The following is a 27,420-nucleotide window of genomic DNA, read 5'->3' as shown; positions in this document are numbered from 1 at the left end:
TCAAAATGGTTGACGAAGTCGTCTGCAGAGAGGGAGGAGGGGGGGGGGGGGGGAGGAGGATTCAGGAGGGAGGAGAAGGTGGCAAAGAGCTTCCTAGGGTTAGAGGCAGATGCTTGGAATTTAGAGTGGTAGAAAGTGGCTTTAGCAGCAGAGACAGAAGAGGAAAATGTAGAGAGGAGGGAGTGAAAGGATGCCAGGTCCACAGGGAGGCGAGTTTTCCTCCATTTCCGCTCGGCTGCCCGGAGCCCTGTTCTGTGAGCTCGCAATGAGTCGTCGAGCCACGGAGCGGGAGGGGAGGACCGAGCCGGCCTGGAGGATAGGGGACATAGAGAGTCAAAGGATGCAGAAAGGGAGGAGAGGAGGGTTGAGGAGGCAGAATCAGGAGATAGGTTGGAGAAGGTTTGGGCAGAGGGAAGAGATGATAGGATGGAAGAGGAGAGAGTAGCGGGGGAGAGAGAGCGAAGGTTGGGACGGCGCGATACCATCCGAGTAGGGGCAGTGTGGGAAGTGTTGGATGAGAGCGAGAGGGAAAAGGATACAAGGTAGTGGTCGGAGACTTGGAGGGGAGTTGCAATGAGGTTAGTGGAAGAACAGCATCTAGTAAAGATGAGGTCAAGCGTATTGCCTGCCTTGTGAGTAGGGGGGGAAGGTGAGAGGGTGAGGTCAAAAGAGGAGAGGAGTGGAAAGAAGGAGGCAGAGAGGAATGAGTCAAAGGTAGACATGGGGAGGTTAAAGTCACCCAGAACTGTGAGAGGTGAGCCGTCCTCAGGAAAGGAGCTTATCAAGGCATCAAGCTCATTGATGAACTCTCCAAGGGAACCTGGAGGGCGATAAATGATAAGGATGTTAAGCTTGAAAGGGCTGGTAACTGTGACAGCATGGAATTCAAAGGAGGCGATAGACAGATGGGTAAGGGGAGAAGGAGAGAATGACCACTTGGGAGAGATGAGGATCCCGGTGCCACCACCCCGCTGACCAGAAGCTCTCGGGGTGTGCGAGAACACGTGGGCAGACGAAGAGAGAGCAGTAGGAGTAGCAGTGTTATCTGTGGTGAGCCATGTTTCCGTCAGTGCCAAGAAGTCGAGGGACTGGAGGGACGCATAGGCTGAGATGAGCTCTGCCTTGTAATCTTTATTTTGTATCTTTATAATATATATAATATAATATATATATATATATATATAATATAATATATAATATATATATATATATATAATATATATATTTATAATATATTATAATTTATAATATAATCTTTATAATAGTTCGGTTAAAACGTTTACATGCTTTGCAAGAACAATTTCCTTAATAATCTTGTTTCCATGGAGACATCTGAAATCGGGCTACCTGATGGCACTCTGATAAATGCAGGAATTCCAAAATAAACGTTCTACCAAGGCGACCGTGTTATTTTTGGGAAGCATATTTAATTCTGAGAACTACTTCGCATATATTCAGCTGTTCCAAACTCACTTCACTCACGCTAAAGATGGACTCTCACTCGGCTGGTGCTGGCACATGCGCAGATCAAACGCACAGCTGGAACGCTGATTTTAAACCAGGTGTTGTAATCCGCGTATGCGTACATAGATTTTGACCTTACGCCGACTTAAGGTGTTTACATGATTATTGCATAATATGTCTACTGCCTTAACCAGTTTAAATCAAATTATTACTGTACACGTTAACGCACTCACTGTCCTTCTCTTTCATTCTCTTTTGCTCCATCTTTCTCCCTCTTTTGGCACCTCTCTTCCTCCCCCTCTCTTTCTATCTCTGCTCAGCCTCCAGAGCTAGAGGACAGGACTGTCAGGCAGGGCTGTCACAGAGGGTTCACTGAGTAAACGGTTCAGTGGCAGATGAGCAGTGGAAAAACACTGGCTTATTCAGCCTATCCACAGTACAGTGGCTACATGCCGGCAGGCGCATGCACACTACATTAAACTGTGTTATGGTGGGTTATCATCAGAATAATTCTCTGTGGTAACTTAGTAGTGTTACTTCCTGACCGTGTTTCACAAAGCTAGGAGGAGGACGATAATTCATAATTTTGGGTAACCACCTCATCTTGCTTTACTTAATAGGTGTTGTTACCCAGTTTTCATTGGGAAATCAACTTTGGCCAACTTTAAGACCTGTAACTATTTCCAGTAGACATGGAATCGAAGCATTGTTTTTTGTTCAATCCAATTTAACTGCGCTTCAATTGAATGTGATTCAATAAACTATTTTGAGTTGGGCTAATGTAGCCATGCATGCAGGTTTTATTTGCTGCCTCAAATCAGCTTTCTCCACTAAAGCGAAGAAGAGGCAAATCTCCTTAGCGCTGGGCTTGGTGATAGGTGGGCAAGCACTGGACAGGGGGCTATAAATAGTCGGTGAGTGGAGGCTGCTCAAACGCTACACCTGGGGGACAGCAGGGGAGGAGGAGGGGGACTGAAATGGCAGGAAATCCACATTGGGCTGCCTGAGGGGGCATCCGAGCTGGGATGAGCTGCCTTAAGGCTTCGGTTTGGCTAGGTGAAATGATTTGATGTTGCTCGCATGCACTCTTAAAAGACCCTCACATGAAAAACGAGAAATAAGCTGCAATAGTACTGTATGTCCATCTTGAGACGCTGTAGGCAGTGTACACTTCCTAAAAATTGTCCGAATTATTGTAACGCAAGAGATCTGTCATTCATTTTGACGTTTTTCCTGAGGAGATCTCAGTCGTGCAACTTTCTTTGGTGCAGTATTTCTCAAGTGAAAAAAATTGCATGAAAATGATTTGTGTCTCGTTGAATGACAACAAACACTTGATTGAATAATCCCTACTGTTGACCAAACATCGACGAAGATGCCAAGACTTCCCTACCGTCTTCGGCTTGCCTCGATAAATGTTTGTGTGTGCACAAACAGCCCCCCACCCCAAAAAAAAACCTTGCCGAAGACCAAAACTAACAAAAAATTCACAAAATATTATGATATAAGCACAAACTGTTACGAACTGTCGAATGGGAAGCATGCGGACGCCTTTAGAGTCAGATGGGACGGGTTCTGCAGAGGGGTAGAGAACCAACATAAGAAGCTGAGGAATCAAGGCATAGAGTTATTTGGCAGGAAAAATGGTTGCACAGTGGGTGAACGATGCACACGTTCGTGTGCAGATACAAGTGGTTGACTGTGCGTCGTCATGGCCAATTGTCTGTCTGTCCTGTCTTTTTTTTATTTTAAATCTCTTTAACAGGTCGGCCTGACTCAGTTGTCAGAATTATGTAGCCTAGTAGAAGAGCGGTGGCTCACTATGCCACGTATTCTCTAGCCTATTGTCTGTTCTTTTCTTTATTGATGTGAGTGGTACATTTACACTGACTGATAATGGCCCCTTCTAAAGCTGGTGCGTTTGAAGAGGCGGGTTGACATATTCTCTCTCCACGGGGAAATTACAAATTGGCAGACACTCAGGGTGTTTTCTGTATCAAAAAGGGGCTTAGATGGTGGTCCCCCATCTGGGCAGCGTAGAGAAATGTTAGCGTTTTTAAGACAATTTCCTGCAATTATACAGATTTCTCCATCGAGCTGAGAGATTGTTGCAGGTTTAAAGCAATTTCCTGCGACTCTAAATATTCTGCCATGGAGCTGAGAGACCGAGGGGGGGGGGGGGAAGTTTTGCCACAGTGTGCCTTACTGAACAGGACATTGCCCTGGTGTTATTGATGCCCTAGTGAGCTCACAAAGCCATGCAAGCTGTCTAACACCTTGACTGCACCTATTTGAGCCTCCCTAGTAGGGAGGCAGCGTGTTCTACTTTGTGCCACACCTTCATGCAGCATAGCTGTGGGCGTGCACCGCACGAGAATGTACATGTTTTTGCAGGGTGCGTGTGATTTGATATGTTGTTGTGTGTGTGTTTATAAACCGTGCTGTGCTGTCATCAGATTCTGTTTGGTATGACTAGGCTTGCAGTTTGACTTGAAAGTTGGCAAACATGGCTTTTCATTCTTTAAGGGATTTTATTTGCCATTTTGCTTTGAGGAATGTTGCATGTCTCTTTCTCTCCCTGTCCACTTCTCTGTTTGGAAACTGTCAGTCTTCTGAAACACCTCTTACCGTCTCTGGAAGGAGAGAACTAAAGCGCTACATTCCTCTGTCTGTCAATTACCTTTTAAAACACATTCCTTCTAGAAGAAATACAGCCTCTTTCTTTGCTGTGCCTCAACCACCCACTCAAGGCAATGACATAATTGAAGGAAAAATGTTTCCACCTCTAGCAATGTTGCCATTAGGCTCAAAGGAATGTATTAACAGCATCATGAAGTCCTTAGCCCGTTCTTGCCTTGCAGCTGTCTATTTTCTGAGAGTATTAAAATGGTTCTATCCCACTTTGACTTGGGTAATTTGAGAGGAGTTTAGTTAAAGTAGGCCTACGTTACATTAAATCGCTTTTTAAAATGAAAAACCATGTGTTTGATGTATTTGATACCATTCCGCTCCAGCAATTACCACGAGCCCATCCTCCCCAAATAAGGTGCCACCAACCTCCTGTGCTGGTGGCATGTATTAGGGGCCAATTAGGCCTATGTAGCATACTGTTATACAATATGACTCCAATTAGTTTTCTTTTGCGCCCCTCCTAAGAAATATCGGAAACACTGAACATTAATTCAAAAAGATAAGACCGCTAACTTGATTTGTCATTTTCCAAAATTACTGTTGTTTTTTTTAGGGTGAGTCAGGAAATGATTGCTCAGGACTCCTGTGAAAGTGACTGATAAGGACAGAGAATTGCTGAGAAACACCAACCCCAGCAGCCTAGAAATGGGAAACGCAACTTCCTCTTTAACTAGGCTAGATGACACTGTCAGCGGAGTCTCTCGGAAGAAAGAGTCCATCGGCTGCTATTGCAGCAGCTAACTAGTGTGCTTCGGAAATCTGGACACGTGCATATGCATGAGGTCGCACGCATACCGTCCAGCTTTCACCCGTGTAATATTTCTCTAGAGGAAGGGCTTTTGAAGGAAGTACAACAGCAATAGCTACAGAAGCACAGTAGTGGTCCATAGCCTCCCTTCAGCATACACTCCCGACTCGTGCGTGCCTTCTCCGCAATAACAGGAAGTGTAGTCGATGTTATTGTTGCTATTAGCACGCCGCGCCGGTTCATGGAGCCCATGAGCACTTAACAAGCGTTTCGCTACACACGCAAGAACATTTGCTAAATATGTGTATGCGACCAATAACATTTGATTTGAGATGGTGTTCCCAATGGGAGGAGAGGGGGATGTCGAGAGACTTGTTGTTCCAGGTTAGAGGACTCTGTGTCCTCCTTGAAACAAACAGCTGCTATTTCCCCTACGGACTATATGAGTTTTTGAAGTTTTGCCCTTGGGGGAAATTGTGTTCCCAAAGTAGGCGAGAGACGAACACTGTTTGTTGTTTCAGGTGAAGAGAGGCTCTGTGTTCTGATTTGAAGCAACCAACCCCCACCTCTCCCTCAGACTCCAATAGTGTCCAGATGAATTAGAGTAGCGTGGCTCAATATTTAGCAGACGACACCAAAAGCAACTTAGAGTACATACATTGTTAGTGGGTCGAGCCTATGTGTTTGTGATCCCTGCAGGAATTGAATCCACGTCTTTTGGATTGCTAATGCCACGCTCTTACCAACTGAGCCACAACAGACAGGGGGATGCTCTTATCCACTAGATTAGGACAAAGCATCACCGGGTCATCAGGGAAGGAACAGAGTGTCCCATGCCAGCCTGCTGCACATCTGGGCACGGTCAGAAAGGTGCTTTTTAGAGTGGCTGAAAGCCTAGCCTAGTCTAGCATGCCCATTTTATAAGTGGAGTGTTGCGCTAGGCTAATCCGCTAGGACAAAACGCCTCAGACCTTGGGAATGAACAGTGTGTCCATTGCCAGCCTGCTGTTGCAGCTGCACATCTGTGCACCGTTTGAGAAGCGGAAGTGTCCTATTTTAAGTCAAATCCTCTTTGGGTTGCAGCCTGGCTACCTCCGCACACTCTAGCGGATAGAGATAGGGTAATCTCCCTTAATATTTAATGGAAATGTCTGTGTTTTGCATTCAGCCAAGCATCTGTGTTACATAGACTACTGATGCGATTTCCATGGCACTAGTGAATTAAGTAGCTTTTCCACGAATTGATGTCATTGGGTGGATGGTTGTATGCTTCTGGATAGTAGCCTATAGGCTAATAAGGCTTGGGTTGGAGCTCTGATACTGTATCAGACAGCATCACGTTTATGCAGATGGCGTGAGAGACGGAAGGGAGGAGAGAGTAGCCTATGTTTGTCTGTGTGGTCCTGATGAGTGGATTTTCAGGCCTGATTCCAAGAGTTTCTGCATATAATTTTAACCTTCTGGGGCCCTGTTTTTGGTAGACTCTTTACTATCTTTCGATATAATTTGTCTGGTAGAACAACACACTTTAAACGTCATCTCAGAATTTAGAACTTTTCTCACCTCGAATCTCTCTACGAAAGCTTTCCATTCCGTATTATACCGTGTCTTCAGACGGTATTCACACCCCTTGCCTTTTTCCACATTTTGATGTGTTACAGCCTGAATTTAAATGGATTAAATCAAGATATCTTTTTTTGTCACTGGCCTACAAACAATACCACAAGATCAAAGTGGAATTTTTACAAATTAATTAAAAATGAAAAGCTGAAATGTCTTTAGTCAATAAGTATTCAACCTTTTTGTTATGGCAAGCTTAAATAAGTTCAGGAGTTAAAATGTTCTTAACAAGTCACATAATAAGTTGCATGGACTCACTGTTTGAAAAAATGATGTTCAAGATGTTTGATGAATGACTACCTCATCTCTGTACCCCACACATACAATTATCTGTAAGGTAAGCAGTGAATTTCAAATACAGATTCAACCACAAAGACCAGGGAGGGTTTCCAATGCCTCGCAAAGAAGGGCACCTATTGGTTGATGGGTAAAAAAATAAAATCAGACATTGAATATCCCTTTTGAGCATGGTAAAATTTGTAATTACACTTTGGAGTGTGTATCGATACACCCAGTCACTACAAAGATACAGGTGTCCTTCCTAGAGGCCGATCGATTATCATTTTTCAACGCCGATACCGATTATTGGAGGACCAAAAAAAGCCAATACCGATTAATCGGCCTAATTTTTGTATATTTTTTTTGTATATTTTTAATTCTTATTTTTTTTTATATATATTTGTAATAATGACAATTACAACAATACGGAATGAACACTTATTTTAACTTAATAAAATCAATTTGGTCTCAAATAAATAATGAAACATGCTCAATTTGGTTTAAATAATACAAAAACACTGTGTTGGAGAAGAAAGTACAAGTGCAATGTTTAAGTTCCTTGCTCAGAACATGAAAGCTGGTGGTTCAATATTCCCAGTTAAGAAGTTTTAGGTTGTAGTTATTATAAGAATTATGGCGCGTCGTCTATTTCTCTCTATACCGTTTGTATTTCATACACCTTTGACTATTCGACGTTCTTATAGGCACTTTAGTATTGCCAGCCTAATCTCAGGAGTTGATTGGCTTGCAGTCATAAACAGCGCTGTGCTTCAAGCATTGCCAGCAAACGGAGTAAAGTTTGAATGAATGCTTACGAGCCTGCTGCTGCCTACCACCCCTCAGTCAGACTGCTCTATCAAATCATATAAATAGTTATAATAAATACACAAATACGAGCCTTTGGTCATTTAATATGGTCAAATCCGGAAACTATCATTTCGAAAACAAAACGTTTATTATTTCAGTGAAATACGGAACCGTTCTGTATTTTATCGAACGGGTAGCAAACCTAAGTCTAAATATTGCTGTTACATTGCACAACCTTTAATGTTGTCATAATTGTAAAATTCTGGCAAATTAGTTCACAACGAGCCAGGCGGCCCAAACTGTTGCATATATACCCTGACTCTCCGTGCAATGAACGCAAGAGAAGTGACACAATTTCTCTAGTTAATATTGCCTGCTAACATGAATTTCTTTTAACTAAATATGCTGGTTTAAAAAAATATACTTCTGTTTATTGATTTTAAGAAAGGCATTGATGTTTATGGTTAGGTACATTCATGCAATGATTGTGCTTTTGTTAAATCATCACCCGTTTGGCGACGTAGACTGTGATTCGATGATACATTAACAGGCACCGCATTGATTATATGCAACGCAGGACAAGCTAGTTAACCTAGTAATATCATCAACCATGTGTAGTTAACTTGTTTTTTAATGTATTTTTTTAAATATGTTTAATGCTAGCTAGCAACTTACCTTGGCTCCTTGGTGCACTCGTGTAACAGGTGCTCAGCCTGCCACGCAGTTTCCTCGTGGAATGCAATGTAATCGGCCATAGTCGGAGTCCCAAAATGCCGAATACCGATTGTTATAATGTGAAATCAGCCCTAATTAATCGGCCATGCCGATTTTAATCGGTCGACCTCTATTCCTTCCTAACCTAGTTGCCGGAGAGGAAGGCAACCACTCTGGGATTTCACCATGAGGCCAATGGTGACTTTAAAAGATTGAGTAATTGCTGTGATGGAACTGAGGATGGATCAACAACATAGCCACGGGAAGTAGGGGTGCTGAGGGTGCTGCAGCACCCGCTCAAAATATCAGGATTTTTTTTTTTGTGGGCCTTTTACTAGTCCTGTATTAGTGGACCAATATAGCCGTAATTTTTTTCTGCCCCTCTCCAAACTTCTAACCGCAGCTATGATCAACAACATTGTATTTACTCCACAATACTAACCTAATTGACTGAGCGAAAAGGAAGCCTGTACATAATACAAATATTCCAAAACATGCATCCTGTTTGCAATAAGGCACTAAAGTATTACTGCAAGAAATGTGGCAAAGCAATTCACTTTTTGTCCTGAATACAAAGTGTTATGTTTGGCGCAAATACAACACATTACTGAGTACCACACCATATTTTTAAGCATAGTGGTGGTTGGCTGGCTGCATCATGTAACGGGTATGCTTGTAATCATTAAGCACTGGGGTGATTTTCAGGCTAAAAACTAAACAGAATGAAGCTAAGCACAGGGAAAATTCTGGAGGAAAGCCTGGTTCCGTCTGCTTTCCACCAGACACTGGGAGATGATTTCACCTTTTAGCAAGACAATAACCTAAAACACATAGCCAAATCTACACTGGAGTTGCTTAGACGGAGAATGTTCCTGAGGGGCCGAGTTAGATTTTGAAGTAGATTTAAGTAAAAAATGTATTGCAACACCTGAGAAAATGGTTGTCTAGCAATGATCAACAATTTTAACAGAGCTTGAAGAATTTAGAAAATAATAATGGGCAAATGTTGTACATTCCAGGTGTGGAAAAACTTTGAGACTTACCCAGAAAGACTCAGCTGTAATCACTGCCAAATATGCTTATACAAAGTAATGATTTAGGAGTGTGAATACTTATGTACATTACATAGTTTATATTTCATTTTCAATACATTTGCAAAAATCTATAAAACATGTTTTCACTTTGTCATTATGGCTTATTGTGTGTAGAAGGGTGAGAATGTTTTTGTTTTAATCCATTTTGAATTCAGAGTGTAGTATGAATACTTTCTGAAGGCACTGTAGCCTTATCTCTCCACTATGATTCTACACTGAGAATCACATTAGAGGCTTGGCTGTAGAAACCTCAGAACCTATAGAATTATGATATCATTTAAACTAGATTATGTCCATTTGACAAGACTTCCAACCCCTCTACCTCACAAAATGTAGGATTCTGAATTTATACATACATGTGGAATCTTTAGGTAGAAGCAATGTCTAGGTCTATATATTGTGAAATATAAAGACCTTTTGTGGAGAGGGTTTAGATTTCACTTGAGGTTTGAGGGTACTCGACTCACCTTGGGCCAAGGCAGCACTGGGTGTTGGATTGGCTACGAAGACGAAGAGTCTATATCTGCAGTAACTGTGTGTAACCAGCTCATTATGAGGATATCAACTGCTCTTGGCAACCGCTGGACAGAGCTGATGTCGGTCAACTAGACCGCAGTCAACTGGTTCTCATTCGCTCCATCTTTCCTCTGTCCTTTCTCCCTGGAACCTCTCTCCTTTTCACTTTCTTTCTGTTTCTCGCTCCCAATCTCTGTGCGGTGTGTAGTCAGCTGGCCGGTTAACCTTTTTTCTTTCTTACTTTCCTCCCTCTCCTTGTCACTTCTGTTTCTCACTCCTCTGTTTCTCTCTCTCCACTTTTCTCACTTTCTCTCTCTGTGGGGTGTTTGGCTTCAGTGTAAAGGTGTGCCAACAGTGCAGCAGGTCTGGCCTATGACCAGCTTAACTTCTCTAGGATAGGGGGCAGCAAATTCACTATTGGATAAATAGGGTGCCCAATTTCAACTTCCTTCTACTCATCCCCAGAATATAAGATATGCATATTATTAGTATATTTGGATAGAAAACACTCTGAAGTTTCTAAAACAGTTTGAATCATGTCTGTAAGTATAACAGAACCATATATATATATTTTTTTAAGTCACTGTCTGTTCAATGAGTTTTCATTGGAATACTGGATTTCTAATCACCCCGTTTTCAGTTCCTACCGCTTCCACTGGATGTCACAACTCTTTGGAAATAGGTTGAGGTTATTCCTTTGTGCAATGAAGAAGTGAGGCCACCTGGAAACAGTGTAACGTCATGTGTACTGTTTGAGAGTTTCGGAAGACTAGAAAAGTAGCGTGAGTTTGATCTCCTGTATTGAAAACAGATAGACCCGTCTTCAATTTGATCGATTATTAACATTTACAAATACCTTAAGTTGTATTACAGAAGTAGTTTGAAATGTTTTGGCAAAGTTTAGAGGTAATTTGAGATATTTTGTAGTGACTTTGCGCAAATTGGAAGCTCTTTTTTTCTGGATCAACCGCGCCAAATAAATGGACAATTTGGATATATATGAATGGAATTAATCGAACAAAAGGACCATTTGTGATGTTTATGGGACATATTGGAGTGCCAACAAAAGAATATCGTCAAAGGTAAGGCATGATTTATATTTTATTTCTGCGTTTTGTGTCGTGCCTGCAGTGTTGAAATATGCTACACTCTCTTTGTTTACTGTTGTGCTATCATCAGATAATAGCATCTTATGCTTTCGCCGAAAAGCCTTTTTGAAATCTGACATGGTGGCTGGATTCACAACAAGTGTAGCTTTAATTTGGTATCTTACATGTGTGATTTAATGAAAGTTTGATTTTATATAATTTTTTTGAATTTGGCGCTCTACATTTTCCCTGGCTATTGGCCAAGTGGGACGGTAGCGTCCCACATATCCTAGAGAAGTTAATCAAATAGGCCTGTTTGATGCCACGCTTGGTTGTCCCTCTGCTCTTCTCGCACTATACAGTCCCTCCAGGATTTCGCTAAATGTTTTTGTGATATCTGCGGCCAAAAGGGCGTGATTTTGCTGCAGCTTTTCTGAAATTCTGCGATACATTTTGCAATGTGTTTTTTTTTTTCACGTTAATTCCATATAAAGCAATAAAAAGTCATATGTGCTCAGTTTTAGGACAATTTTAAGCAGAATGCATAATATAACATATTGCACTCAGTGCTTTGAGCAGCGCTCTCCCTAGACAGACTGGGGAGAGCAGAGTGCTGACCACCCTACTTAAGCCAAGGTTGGCGGAGTAAAAGTTTGAGTTAAACACCACTCACCTTAATTCTTTCAGCGCTTGCCACAGTCTTCCCTGCTACCACTTCAGTCATGGTGATCTGTCGCTGCTGTGGGCACTGTTCTGACATTCTCATACGCGTTGCTGATTCCAAGTGACTGTTGATTGTCGACAAAAACATTTGAAAATTGTTTTGCACGGTCGTTAGCTGTTATTTTTGTTGGCAAATTAGATTTATTTCTGTTCATTGTACTGCCTGTCAGCCATCAACAGTCACCCATCAACTTAGCACGTGAATATGCTGACAGGCAAGGGGGAAAACTTTGTGTTTTTGGATTGGGCCATTTTCCACAGTGACAGTGCAGTAATTGGTCAAAATTACGAACCTGCTTTTGATTGGACCCTTTTATGCTCTAAAAGTGCAGGGATTGGTCAAAATTGCGAGCTCTCGTGTAATCTGAGCTAATTGGTTGATTTTTGCATTGAATTATGCGATCGCGGAATCTGGAGGGACTGACTATAGTACTGTTTTCACTGTGTACTGTATTTTCAAAGCCTCATCTCATCCTTTCAGGGATGAACCTACAGCCAAGGAGAAGAAACATTAGAGAATTGGATATGATCACACAAACAAATGTTATTAAATTAAGCAGATTACTGCAGATCCACCAAACGCACATCTACCCAGCCCAATGGAAATATAATTTGAAACCTGAAGACCAGTCGGACTAGATTGAGTTAACCTCACAACCTGTCCTTTCTCCCTTACTCACTACGACCCAAAACAACGACACCGCAGAAGAGGTAGATGGAGCGGTCTTCTGGTCAGGCTCCGTAGATGGGCACATCGCTCACCGCTCCCGAGTATACTACTCGTCAATCTCCAGTCTCTCTCTTGACAACAAGGTACACGAAATTCGAGCAAGGGTTGCCTTCCAGAGAGAGAGAGATTGTAACTTTCTCTGTTTCACGGAAACATGGCTCACTCGGGATACGTTATCAGAGTCGGTACAGCCACCCGGTTTCTTCACGCATCGCGCCGACAGAAACAAACGTCTCTCTGCTAAGAAGAAGGGTGGGGGTGTATGCCTTATGATTAACAAGTTGTGGTGTCATCATATCAACATACAGAAACTCAAGTCCTTTTGTTCACCTGAGCTAGAATTCCTTACAATCAAATGCCGACCGCATTATCTACCAAGAGAATTATCTTCGATTATAATCGCAGCCATGTATATCCCTCCCAAGCAGACACCTCGACGGCACTGAAAGAACTTCATTGGACTCTATGTAAACTGGAAACCACATATCCTGAGGCTGCATTTATTGTAGCTGAGAATTTTAACAAAGCTAATCTGAAAACAAGGCTCCCTAAATTTTATCAGCATATCGAATGTGCGACCCGGGCTGGCAGCATTCTGGATCATTGCTACTCGAACTTCCGCGACGCATACAAAGCCCTCCTTTGCCCTACTTTTGGCAAATCTGACCACGACTCCATTTTGTTGCTCCCAGCCTATAGTCAGAAACTAAACTGCCGGCTCAGACGGCATCCCTAGCCAGCTGGCTGGTGTGTTTACGGACATATTCAATCAATCCCTATGCCAGTCTGCTGTTCCCACATGCTTCAAGAGGGCCACCATTGTTCCTGTTCCCAAGAAAGCTAAGGTAACTGAGCTAAACGACTATCGCCCCGTAGCACTCACTTCCGTCATCATGAAGTGCTTTGAGAGACTACTCAAGGATCATATCATCTCCACCCTACCTGACACCCTAGACCCAGTCCAATTTGCTTACCGCCCCAATAGGTCCACAGACAACGCAATCACACTGCACATTGCCCTTACACATCTGGACAAGAGGAATACCTATGTAACAATGCTGTTCATCGATTACAGCTCAGTATTTAACACCATAGTACCCTCCAAACTCGTCATTAAGCTCGAGACCCTGGGCCTCGACCCCGCCCGTGCAACTGGGTCTTTCTGACGGGCCGCCCCCAGGTGGTGAGGGTAGGAAACATCTCCACCCCGCTGAACCTCAACACTGGGGCCCCACAAGGGTGCATTCTCAGCCATTCACGCCTCCAACTCAATCATCAAGTTTGCTGACGACACTACAGTGGTAGGCTTGATTACCAGCAACGACGAGACGGCCTACAGGGAGGAGGTGAGGGCCCTCGGAGTGTGGTGTCAGGAAAATAACCTCACACTCAACGTCAACAAAACAAAAGAGATGATCGTGGACTTGGACTAGGAAACAGCAGAGGGAGCACCCCATTATCCACATCAACGGGACAGTAGTGGAGAAGATGGAAAGTTTTAAGTTCCTAAGCGTACACATTATGGACAAACTGAAATGGTCCAACATCAGCGCCTCTTCAACGTCAGGATGCTGAAGAAATGTGGCTTGTCACCGAAAACACTCATAAACCTTTTACAGATGCACAATCGAGAGCATCCTGCCTGGTACGGCAACTGCTCCTCCCACAACCGTAAGGCTCTCCAGAGGGTAGTGAGGTCTGCACAGCGCATCACCCGGGGCAAACTACCTGCTCTCCAGGACACCGACACCACCTGATGTCACAGGAAGGCCAAAAAGAGCGTCAAGGACAACAACCGCCGAGCCACTGCCTGTTCACCCCGCTATCATCCAGAAGGCGAGGTCTGTACAGGTGCATCAAAGCTGGGACTGAGAGACTGAAAAACAGCTTCTATCTCAAGGCCATTGAGTGGCTGCTGCCAACATACTGACTCAAATCTATAGCCACTTTTAATAATACATTGGATGTAATAAATGTGTCACTTTAAAAAATGCCACTTTATATAATGTTTACGTACTGTACATTACTCATCCCATATGTATATACTGTACTCTATACCATCTACTGCATCTTGCCTATGCCGTACGGCCATCGCTCAGCCATATATTTATATGTACGTATTCTTATTAATTCCTTTACACTTGTGTGTTATAAGGTAGTTGTGAAATTGTTAGATATTACTGCACGGTCGGAAGTAGAAGCACACGCATTTCGCTACACTCACATTAACATCTGCTAACCATGTGTATGTGACCAATGAAATTAGATTTGATTTACAGGTGGATCTGCTTACCTCCGATTTTCTAAACTAGCTTGCTGACTTGACTAGCTGTGCTCTGTCTCCGTGTGGCTCTGGCTAGTAGTCTGTCTCTGGCCCAGTGTAGAAGAACAACTCCAGTATGACCTGGCAGCCATCTCATCCCATCCCTCATCCCTCTTCCTCCATCCCAGATCTAGACTATTTCAGCTGTCGCAACATTCTCACCTGAAGTGTTATAGTTTTTCTCTCCATCTCCGTCTCTAGCTGTGTTGTTGTTCTAATCTCCTTACCATCTCCTATAGGCCCCTAAACCTGGGGATTGTCCATTTATTCTCTCAATCCATCCTGTCCAGCGCGTCACCTTTCAGGCTTTTGTCATTAGGATTTAAACAGAAGGCTAAGTACAGCTGATTCATTCCTATGTTAACCTAGTGATCTAATGGGAATTCAAGTGCACTTACTGCGCTAATGAGAATTTTATACAAGACGGAGCCATTTTTCCATTCTTTCGGGTTAGAGGTCTTTTTAATTGAGGTTTTGGAAGCGTGGGAACTCATTACATATTGCCTACAGTATTATTTTCCTTCTCTGTGATGCGAGTTGTTTATGCATTATGCAGACAGTTGCCTTCTCCCCTGTGGCTGGCGTCATGCCAAAATCTTTTGGTTAGGAATTGTTCCTCCACACACTTTGTGAATGAGTCTGTCAGCGAGCAGCATCCCCCTCGGAGTGTAATTCACTTCGTCGGATACGGTTCTGTTGTAGCCCCTAGAGAAGCGCTCTGCTCTGAGGCAGCATTGATGAAAGACTGACTCTGGGCCTGCTATGTGCGAGTAAGCTGTATTAATAAGAGTTTCTAACAACTGACTCTGGGCCTGTGAGAATTATCCTGATCTGTTTCACTTATCACAGGACTCCTCATTGCAAGGTCGAGATGCTGCGACGAATAATCGACGACAGCCCTCCCCCACTCCAACGCCTCGCTCTACCAGCAGTAGCACACACACACACACGTGTCACACAATTGACCGTTAGCATATTCTGCTGCACCTGCATGGTGCAGTCTACGTAGAGCCAAGCTGCAGTCAATGTGACTCACTACAGACGTAGGGAGCCAGTGTGACATTAATAGGAAAATGATTGACCTACATATTCCCATACAGTGTAATGTTTGTGTGTGTACATAAGTATTGTATACCAGTATGTAGGCTAGGCTATATGTACAGTGTGTGAGTCCCTCCCCTATCCTGCGTCTTCAAACACAATAACACACACACTCTCCTTCTGTGCCGTTATTTCTCTGACGCAGTACACCACAAATCACCTGCGCCCTGCTCCCCCTGTCTTCCTTGTTGTCCCACGCTTCACGGCCCATAGCCTCCTGACACAGCAGCCTTTATTTCCAGGAAGCGATGACACGCTCACTAATACAGTCAATGGAGGTGCACCAATGCACCACAGCCAGTGATGATGGGAAGACATGAAAAGACGACCAGTTTCCAATAGCAAAGGTGCCACATTGTTTTCTGTGACTAATCAATGGGGATGGGAAGATGTTATAGATTGCCAATTTCCCACAGCCATCAATAAAGATGCCAGGGGTATGTGTTTCTTGTAAGTCAATGGAGGTGCCGCACTGGCCATACAGTGCCTTCGGAAAGTATTCAGACCCTTTGACTTTTTCCCCATTTTGTTAGGTTACAGCCTTATTCTAAAATTGATTGAATAGTTTTTTTCCCTCATCAATTTACACAATACCCCAAAGCAACATTTGTTTTAGTTTTTGCAAATTTATTAAAAACATCACATTTACATAATTATTCAGACCCTATACTCAGTACTTTGTTTAAGCACTTTTGGCAGCAATTACAGCTTTGAGTCTTTCAAAAAATATATATATTTACCTTTTATTTAACTAGGCAGGTCAGTTAAGAACAATTTTTTTGTTCAATGATGGCTTAGGAACAGCCTTGTTCAGGGGCAGAACAACAGATCTTTTTACCTTGTCAGCTCGGGGATTTGATCTTGCAACCTTTCGGTTACTAGTCCAACGCTCTAACCACTAGGCTACCTGCCGCCCCAGTCTTCTTGGGTATGTTGCTACAAGCTTGGTACACCTGTATTTGGGGAGATTCTCCCAAGCTCTGTCAGGTTGGATGGGAAGCGTTGCTGCACATCTATTTTCAGGTATCTCCAGAGATGCTTAATTGGGTTCAAGGCTCTGGCTGGGCCACTCAAGGATATTCAGAGACTTGTCCCGAAGCCACTCCTGCGCTGTCTTGGCTGTGCTTAGATTTCAAGGATGATCAATGGAAACAGAATGCACCTGAGCTCAATTTCAAGTCTCATAGCAAATGGCCTGAATACTTGAGCAAATAAGGTATTTCATTTTTATATTTTTTATATACATTTGCAAAAACATTCTGAACCGGTTTTCGCTTTGTCATTATGGGGTATTGTGTGTAGATTGCTGAGGATTTGAAATGTTTGATTTAATCAGTTTTAGAATAAAATATAACAAAATGTAGAATAAGTCAAGGGGTCTGAATACTTTCCGAAGGCACTGTATATAGTCAAGGGCGGTAGGAAGACATTTATTTCTCATAAACTTCAATGTACATGCAAGGGTTTCTTGTAACAGTCAATGTGTCCATAGCCAGGCAATGAAGATTTGATTCCGTCAGTATTTCCCAATACAATCAATGAACCTGCAACACTGCTCATACAAGATGCCAATGTTCCCTTTACAGTCACTGAGGACATGATACTGTCTACTTTTAAAAGTTGATGAAGATGGCCATTCCAGTTTCCCATTCCAGGAATTTCCAGTCAATGACATGCCATGTAGCCTAATACCAACCACCAGACTGGTATGTTTAATGCAGTAGTCGGCATCAGGAAATGCTGTGAGAACAGACAAAATGTAGCCAATGAAACAACTGTTTCAATTGTGACCCCCTCGTTCTGCCCTGTGACCCCCTCGTTCTGCCCTGTGACCCCCTCGTTCTGCCCTGTGACCGCCTCGTTCTGCCCTGTGACCGCCTCGTTCTGTACTTGGATCTACATTTGACACCTCTTTTTCAAGTAGCCTAACTCAGTTGGTTAAATATCAGGACTACTTTATGTTGCAGAGGTAGAACCATGTGTAGCTTTACAGTGCAACACATTAGCTTTGTGTGTCACGTTGGCAGTGGCCTCTCTAAATGCCTGTCTGGCCGTGGCACAGTGAGTGTGTACTTTTAGCTCAGCATTTCCTGTTTTGATGGCAAGAGTGTTTGACAGCTGACAGATGGGCTTCCTCAGCTCTCCTCAGTCCTCTCTCTCCCACACACACACACACACACATATACCATCTCATGCAGACTGCATTCCCAGAAAGGGGGCCCATTCCCACTATACCGTCCTTGGCAGAGCCAAGAATACTGCCCTGACAATACCCTCTGTGTTGATGAGAGCTGTAGAGTGGGTGGTGGTGGGTACTAAGTAGCTGCCCTTTACAGAGCTTAGGCTAGCTATCTAGCTATTCAAATAGTTGTAATAGTTTTCACCCCTACACACCTCCCCACCGAAACACAATATTCTTTTGTGCACCAAACTGAATACTGCAGTTAAACTCTGTAGCTACTTAGCGTTGAGATTAAGTGTGGAAACAACCAGGATATGAACAATAAAATAGCCCATACACAATGTACAAACCATTAGGAACACCTTCCTAATATTGAGTTGCACTCCCTTTTGCCCTCAGAACAGCCTCAATTCGGCAGGGCAAGGTGTCGAAGCGTTCCACCGGGATGCTGGCCCATGTTGACTCCAATGCTTCCCACAGTTGTGTCAAGTGGGTGGTGGACCATTCTTGATGCACACAGGAAACTGTTGAGTGTGAAAAATCCAGCAGCGTTGCAGTTCTTGACACACTCAAACCTGTGCGCCTGGCAACTACTACCATACCCCGTTCAAAGGCACTTCAATCTTTTGTCTTACTCATTCACTCTCAGAATGGCGCACACACAATCCATGTCTCAATTGTCTTAAGGCTTAAAAATGTTTCTTTTACATGTCTCCTCCCCTTCATCTACACTGATTTGAAGTGGATATTGGTGTTCCTAATGATTTGTACTCTGTGTATAACAGGGAAGCCATTGCATCCTGGTATGCCCCACTTTAAAGCTGTATAACCTGTTAGCCTATGCTCTGTATTGAGCAGGAGTGACAGGCCTCAGTGTATTACCCAAGGACTCCCAATGGCGCGGTTCCACCTACTTCAGGCCACATGAACTATTCCCCGTTCAACACTCAGTCAATAGCTATTAAACAGGAGAGGTGAGGGACTGGGCAGGATAAGGAAACTGGTTTTGATGAGCAGTCAAAAGACTTGTTTAAATGGAGGCTATGACACCTAGCAGGAGTTTGCCATTTAAAGGGAATTTAGGCTATTCTACACTGCCCACAGAAAGGACAAACCATAGAAATATACTAGGAATACTCAAAGGGATCCTTAAAGCCCCTAGGCTGTGTCTCAGTAGCTTGTAATGGCTTCCTTCCTCATCTCCTTTCCTTGACGCCTAATCCTCAAGGATGTGATGGTTGAACGTTTATGAAATCTATCCAGCCCCTTTCAGTACTCACAGAGGAAAGGAGACAAGGAAAGGGAGTCACTCAGGAGTATTAAGACAAGTTTTTTTTAATACCTATTTTTGTGGAACTTACCAAGTCTGGACTTGCACAAAACCACAATATTTTCTTTGCATTTCAACCATTCAGAACAGTCTGGAACACAGCTGTCTCTCTCTCTCTCTCTCTCTCTCCACTGTGACCTGCTTTTCTGGCTAAACTCTGAAAATAGAAACCATGAGGAATTTTATTCCCCGCATTACATTTGGTGCAGAGTGCAGCACACCTGAAAGCCTGCCCTGACCCTTTTAGGATGGATGCAGTCTTGTTGTGTAAGCAGGTGTGTGTGATCTCTTGAATAGATGTGGAATTATACTTCATATTTCAGCCTAAATGCCAGTGGGAGAGGTGCCTAAAATATTGCAAGTTGGACTACATTGCAGCAGCAGCACAGGACCCAGCCACTGCAGAGGACCCAGCCACAGGCATCACATATACTCTGGGGTCAAGTGGTTATTTGACCAACGCACGTCACACACACACCATCCTCTCTGCCAGCTAGGTCAGTAGACACGATCCAGTCAGTCTAATCAACAGCCACCATGTCCATGCCACCCTGTACCGTTCACCTCGCTACAGCCCGCATGTGGCACTCTGACACATTCCTCCACCCTACAGTCCTGCTTAAGAACCTAATGAACCACCATGGAACTCTGGGCCATGTTCAATAGGGGCCCTGGTCAAAAATAGTGCACTATATAGGGAATAGGGCACAATTTTAGACACACTCAAAGCATTCATTGCTCACTGCATCGTAGTCAGCAACACTGCATTCCCCTGGCATCGGCAGTACAGTACTTTCCAGAATAGTGCTGAAAGCAATCACAATAATGCTCCTTTTGTTCCTCTGTTTACAATGTGAGTGTGTGTGTGTGTGTGGGCCCTGTACTGAATTAAATTCACTTTGTGCTGGAAAAAGAGAAGAGAAATGGAATAATGGATATAGGGAATGTAAAAAAGGGGATTGTTCTCATTTCAAATATTACTATGAAATGTCATCTGAAGACTTGTGTAGGTCTATGTTGGACCTAAGAGCTTCGTATGTAACCTAACAATCTCTTTTGTACAAATAGCTTAATTCTAAGGTAAACGTCTGTCTTTTCGAACAAGATAATTGTTTTGTCAACCATAAAAACCAAAAAGAACATTCCGGCCATATCACAGACATCTAAATGCCTTGTTTTTTGCTTTTGTTTTGATTTTGCCCTGGCAACCAAGCCCTCATCAAATGTTTTAGTCTCAAAAGCGGCCCCTCACCACAATGTCGCCGTTAAACGGCTGTTATAAATATTGGGACTGATGTCCTGTTGGCTCTTGGCTCTGTTGTTCTTACACAACAATGCTGATACAGTCCGGAGACGAGACGACACTCACACCCATCTAGTAAGTCCACTGGATTCCCAGGCAATTTCAATTGCGTTTGAGATTATGTCCCTTGCAACTGTGTGAAAGTTGCTTTGTGTAACCCCAGCACTGTAGTGTTGTCACTATAAACAGTGTTTTGATATAAGCAATGGGTCCCCCCATTACTATTGATTTAACCATTAGGATACGTCAGAACTGTGCAATTACATCAATATTCCCTCTGTGTGTGTGTGTGTGTTAGGGAGAGTGTAGGACTAGGTATCTGTGATCTCAGATTGTCGTTGGGCCTGTCTGCATTGTAAATTTTAAAGCTTTTAATCAGATCATGTCATCTGATCTAGAGTCAGTTCTCAGTGTCGGCTAGATCTCTGCTGATTGCCAAGTAGGGTGAAGAACTGATCCCAGAGGAAACCTTAGCTTAATTAAAGCTGATGTAATTGTTGTGATGTGTGTGTGCCGTGCAGACAGGCTGCTCCGCCCCAAGCTACATGAGTCTCTACCCTACCCAACCTCTTTCACACATACATTAGGCATACATAGCAGAACGGGTCTCATTAACACACTGCGGTCCAGTGGTCATTGACCATCGCAGGGCACGTCAATTTCCCTTCCCAACACACACATTTACACACACTCAAACATTATCACTGCTACTGACGAACGTCATTGGCGACACTGAGGCAGTCACCCGCTCACACGTCAGCTCCAGCAGCCTGACCTTGGCCAGTGTCCTTCCCTTTCTAAAGACCAGTCTCTTTCAAAGCCACTCTCACATACGTCTAGTCCCCTCTAGTCTGGAAAAAGACGTGATAGTATCCTTCGGTTCCTTTTCCACTCAACTCATTCATTCCCCCTGTTTTCACTTCCTTGCTTTCCATTCCAAAGTGTCCTCCGTTCCCCTTCCTGAAAATACTAAGAAATAGTTCCTCTTCCAGTCTTCCATGCCCGGTCTTACTATCCTTTCCTAAAGGAAGAAGGCCTGTTTTCTATTTCCAGGAAAGGATTAGGTATTGTGTATTGTTTTGACATTTCCCCATGCATGTCTGGAAAGTGATCCTATAAACGTCCCAGCTACATTCCTGGGAATGTTGCTCACACACTTGGCCGGCCTATCCTTTAGTGTATCCTGTAGCTATGGAGACCTGAGCTGACACACACACACATGCTTTCGTGCTTATTTGGAAACCTCATATAGCCAATTTTAGTAAAAATGTCTCTTTCCGTTTTGTTTGATAGCAAGCCTGATCTGCTCCGGGGAAGAGTTGAGCTGGAGGCAATCAAATCAGAATTTTCCGTGCTGTGGTGGATCTCCGCCAGTTGGGTCTGTTTGGATTAACTGCTGCATTTGACTGACTGTAGCTCTGTTAGAATCATGTGACAATGGGGCGGTGGCTCGCGTGACTGCCTAGGCCTTTGTCCCAATTACTGTTCATCTTTAGATTATTATTAAATATTTCCCTATTCCTTTCTTATCCCTCACAATACACAACCTCCGATATGAGAAGTTAAAGCAACCGTTTAGGAAACCGTCCTGCCATTTCACCTATCAGCATTAATGATGGAAATGAAACAAGGAGACCATGTTAGAGTATTGGAACATGTCCTCGTCTTCCTCTTGTCAACGCCGAGCGTGACACACTTCTTCCATGACTTTTACCGACACCCTTATCTTGAATTGACTTTAAGAGGACCATAATGCTTTGTGTCAATATTAGACTGCCTAAGGTCTAAATATTGACCCAGTCTCCCTTGTGAGTTTCTGATGTTTGAGCATGTGCTCAGCTGTGACAGAGCAATGAGTCATGCTTGCAAATGTGGTATTTGAGTTTCAGTGATGTGACTCAGGCCTTTGATATGGAATTTTAAAATGTGTAATAAGGAGGTCATTTCCTGTTTGGAAGAGGCATCCCGGATCGATTTGACGTGTATCTCAAGGGCATCTAACATCAAGTGACACCCTCAACAAGCTAGTACATTGTCTTTGGGCTACCACTAACAACCGCTACATATTACACACTGCACCATGTTTAGAAGGCACTTGGCGGGTTACGTGATTTCTAGTTACCATCATTGTTTTCCCCTCACTGATCTGGAGTCAGCTCTTCCCCCCCCCCCCTCAGTCAGAACACTGAGTACTGTCCTGAATGGTGTTGTGTTTCTCTGTTAAAAATAGTCACTATCATGGCCTTTACATTTCCTGTTTTGCTTTCCTATTCATTGTGGGGTTTGTTTTCCCTTGTCATGTGACCTTTGTTTAGCATTGGGTGTATGTTTGACTCTAAGTACATCTAACCTCCAAAATAAATCAAACACTTGAGTAAATGAGGGATACAGAGTAGGCCTATATTAAAAGTAGTTGGTTCCACACAGGTGTGGTTCCTAAGTTAATTAAGCAATTACATCCCGTCATGCTTAGGGCAACGTATTCAAATGCTGGAAGGCCATTATTTTGGCTACCAGGGCTATGCCCCGATAGGATGACAATGCCCCCCCATCCACAGAGTTTGATGAGCATGAAAACGATGTTAACCATATGCCATGGCCCTCTCAGTCACCAGAACTCAACCCAGTTGAACACGTATGGGAGTTTCTGGAGTGGCGCCTGAGACAGCGTTTTTCCACCACCATCAACAAAACACAATGATGGAATTTCTCATGGAAGAATGGTGTCAAATCCCTCCAACAGAGTTCCAGACACTTGTAGAATCTATGCCAAGGTGCATTGAAGCTGTTCTGACTCATGGTGGCCCAACGCCATTAAGACACTACGTTGGGGTTTCCTTTATTTTGGCAGTTGCCTGTGTATATAGCCTAGTGTGTTGTTTTTGGTCTGAAGCATCATGTTTGACATAAGGGTAAATCCATTTTGAATTTAATCACTTTTTGACTACGTACCTTTTTGAATTAATGCAAAACTTCCCATACGTGTTTGCCCATGGAATAAGTGGTCATAAATGCATTTTTGGACCTTAATGCCAAAACATTCAGAAATGAAGGTTCTCAAAGTTGACCAAATTTCCATACTTTACCATACCATGAAACATCCATGTCTTCATCACTGGAAAAGAGAAACTGTTGAGTTTATCATTTAAAAGCTTACGGTGTTGTCAAACTATTTTATTATTTCATGGAGAAAGAAAAATTCATAAATTCCAAAATGTTAAACCTTTTTAAACTCCGATTTGTTTCATCTCAAATGTCGCATATTTTGTAGTTTAGACCATTTTTCATATCATCTGAGGTTTTTGTGTTGTGCCTGCCATCGGTTGAGCCAAAACATGCTCTTGAATACAGGGGCGGGTGTAATTTAAATCCATAGAATGGACCTATCCCTTCAGACCACTGCAATTTAGCTTCTTTTTTTCTTCACTACCGCAAAGATGCCCATCATTCCACCCACCGTCGAATGTCAACGTAAATGGTCATGTCTTTTCTATTTAATATTTTTTTGATTTCAATAGGTTTCCTATGGAGGATTGACAGTATAATTTAAAACAACAGATATTCCCATTCTCTGATGTGTGGACCTCCAACCATCTTTGTGTTACCATTTTGAAAGTAGAAATGTCTGTTATTCCCATTTTAGTACATTTCTTAGCCAAAACATAACACCCACCCTGTATTCAAGAGCATGTTGTCTCAACACAACCTGACGCAAAATAGGGTCTAAGCTATGGGAATGTGTAATTGACCTCAAAGGTTAAAAATGACAAATTACATTATTTTTTAACAATTCTCCAGAAATCTAAAATAGTTTTACAACCCTGTTTTGTAAGCTTTTAAATGATATCACTCAACTGTTTATCTTTTCCAGTGATGAAGACACGGATGGGGTACGCAAAATGGGTCAACTTTGCTCACCTTTATCTCATGAATGTTTTGGCGTTCAGGTCCAACAAGTCACTTTCTGACCACTTCTACAATGGGAGAATATTTATGGAATGTTTTATTCATATCAAAAGGGTTTCTGTCAAAAAGTGATTGAATTCAAATGTATTTGCCCAGAAATATTTGCTTTGTTTATGCAGTCTGGGGTGTAAATTGTTATTGGGATTGAACATGTTGGACATTGAGTGTTTATTTTATTTATATGTGTGTGTATATACATACATACATACCAGTCTGTTTTGTGTTGAGGTATGTTGTTGGGTGTGAAGAATTGTTTGTTGTATTTGGCCTACCCCTTCATATGATGTTTGGCACCGTAGAGAGGATTTGTTGATGCAGTAGCCTGTTTTGATGGGCGAACACCAAACACTGTGTTTACTCCTGCCGTAGTGCTGACTGTACTCCTCCGAGAGCCTCTGTTCTAGACCAGGGAGAGAAACAGAACTCAGCATGATGATAGTGGACACAGCTCAATGTTTGCATCCCAAATGGCACCCTATTGCCTATATAGTGCACTACTTTAGCACTTTCGGGAATATGTTGCCATTTGGGACACAGCCAACAGCCCTGGCAGTGTTATTAGGCAGTCTGGTACCATGCTGACTGGGGCTACAAAGAATGGGAGGTGCAGCTATTGCCAATTTCCAAAGCCCCTACTTAGCCTGGTTTGCTAGTCGACTCACACCGAGGCCTGAATACCGGTCCCATTTTAGCAGGGTAAGCTCTAGCCCTTATTACAGTTATATGACAAGGCCCTTTTTTTCACCTTTATTTAACCAGGTTCGGCTCGATGAGAACAAGTTCTCATTTGCAACTGCGACCTGGCCAAGATAAAGCATAGCAGTTCGACACATACAACAACACAGTTATACATGGAATAAACAAACATACAGTCAATAATACAGTAGGGGGAAAAAGGCTATATACAGTGTGTGCAAATGAGGTAAGATAAGAGTTAAGGCAATAAATAGGCCATGGAGGCGAAGTAATTACAATATAGCAATTAAATACTGGAATGGTAGATGTGCAGAAGATGAATGTGCAAGTAGAGATACTGGGGTGCAAAGGAGCAAGATAAATAAATACAGTATGGGGATGAGGTAGTTGTCTAGGCTACAGGGGTGTTTCTCAACCTCCAGTCTGGCCCCAAAAAGGAAAAAGCCATAGCTTGCGAGTCCCTGGTATGAAAGGATTGCAAAACACTGGTTTTAGAGGACCTGAGCTGAACCCAAAGCCTTTTTAGAGGACGGGGACATCTTTCTCCAGTATAACTGATGATCGAGCTGTGAACACTGCCGACCTTGAGTTTAAAAAGAAGCTTGTTCTTTTTCTCTCTCTTACTTTTAGCTTTTGGTGAGTGCTTTTACATGTATGTTTTCGGTCTGAGCCATCTTGACTAAGTGGTGGATTTGTGCCTGGTGGTTGCCTCTCATTGCCCCAACGCAAGTTCCCTCCTTTTTCTCACTCTCTCTTCTCTCGCTCTCTCGAGACTGCAGACTCCAACTGGGCCAGGATAAGAATCTGCCCATTCAGCACAAAATTAAATAAATAATGGTATCTAGAGCAGCCAGGAAGAAGTAGACTAAATTAGTTCCTTTATTACAACACAGGGCACAGACTTGGCCTAGAATTAGCAAAGACGCTGTCATAATGTACAAGTCTCTTAACTGTACTGAGCGCAATGTCCCTTAGGTGTGCTGGAGCATCACCTTGTCTCCAACACCTCTCCAAACTGATCGGGGACCTTTCGATACATGTCCCCTCATGTCCCCTGGCTGCTTACGTAACCCTGCCAATCAGGTCCAGGATCAGTAATCAAACATTATGAAAGCAATGCAGGCCCATTGTGTGCCAAAGACCTTACGTTGTGTAACAGCTGCCTTCAGCAGCACAATAAATGAGGGCTGTGTCTGAAATGATACCCTATTCCCTTCATCGTGCACTACTTTTGACCAGGGCCCATAGGGTGCCATTTTTGTCGTGACCTAGGTGGTGTTATGTGTTTATGAGCAGAACTCTACTGATATATTGTGCCTGAGGTGCCATTAATGGGCCTATTATTACTAAGGCCTATTATTTTGCATCCTAGGTAATGAAACGATGCATTGTGTAATGTTGGCATGTGTGCCAGCTGCTGAGACAATTGAATACGAGTCAACGATAGAACCATAGTGAGGGGATGTGTGGGTCGGAGTTGAATAGACCTGAAGGGTGTTTTGTCTCTCGCTGTCTATCTTCTCTGTCCTAACCTCTCATGCCCACCTTTATCTCGTTCTCTCTCACTCACTTTTTTGAAATATGAAAACAGCTGATAAAATAGATTTTGGGAACTAGAATATCCAACAATTAAATGTCATTGTTGGATATACAATGGCTAGACTATCTTGTCTGATGCATCTCACGCTCTCTCAATTCAATCAAGTTTATTAACATGGAAGGTGAAGGAGTTTGCGTTGTTAAAACAAATGAGTCCCACACTAATAACCCTTTCTCTTTCCATCTCTCGCAGGCCTACGAGAGGCGATTTCCCACGTGTCACCTGATTCCCATGTTTGTGGACAGCGAGGTGTTGGGGGAAACTGAGCGCGAGGATGGATCCATACACCAGGTCCAGCGCCGCTGCAAACTGGACGTGGACGCCCCTCGTCTCCTCAAACGGGTACGGCTAACCTGTCGCTAACTTCTCTCTTGAGTCTTGTCAGTCAATCAATCAAATGTATTTATAAACCATTGTCAGTCAATGTGAGTCTTGTACTTTAAGT

General features: G+C 43.1%; 1 protein-coding gene across 5 annotated transcripts in view; it reads left to right on the top strand.

Annotated features, from left to right (window-relative positions):
• LOC129837863 (SEC14-like protein 1) overlaps window positions 1-27,420 on the top strand; it is a 60,929-nt gene that overhangs the window by 19,711 nt on the left and 13,798 nt on the right. For all 5 annotated transcript variants that reach the window (XM_055904356.1, XM_055904374.1, XM_055904347.1 and 2 more), the window contains one exon: window positions 27,168-27,317. In XM_055904356.1, the coding sequence (XP_055760331.1) occupies window positions 27,168-27,317 (150 nt within the window). The remainder of the gene's footprint in view (window positions 1-27,167; window positions 27,318-27,420) is intronic.

The sequence above is a fragment of the Salvelinus fontinalis genome, chromosome 3 (assembly GCF_029448725.1).
Source record: "Salvelinus fontinalis isolate EN_2023a chromosome 3, ASM2944872v1, whole genome shotgun sequence".
In the NCBI taxonomy this organism is placed as follows: domain Eukaryota; kingdom Metazoa; phylum Chordata; class Actinopteri; order Salmoniformes; family Salmonidae; genus Salvelinus; species Salvelinus fontinalis.
The sequence above is the reverse complement of the archived record's forward strand: the minus strand, read 5'-3'. Positions and strand labels throughout refer to the sequence as shown.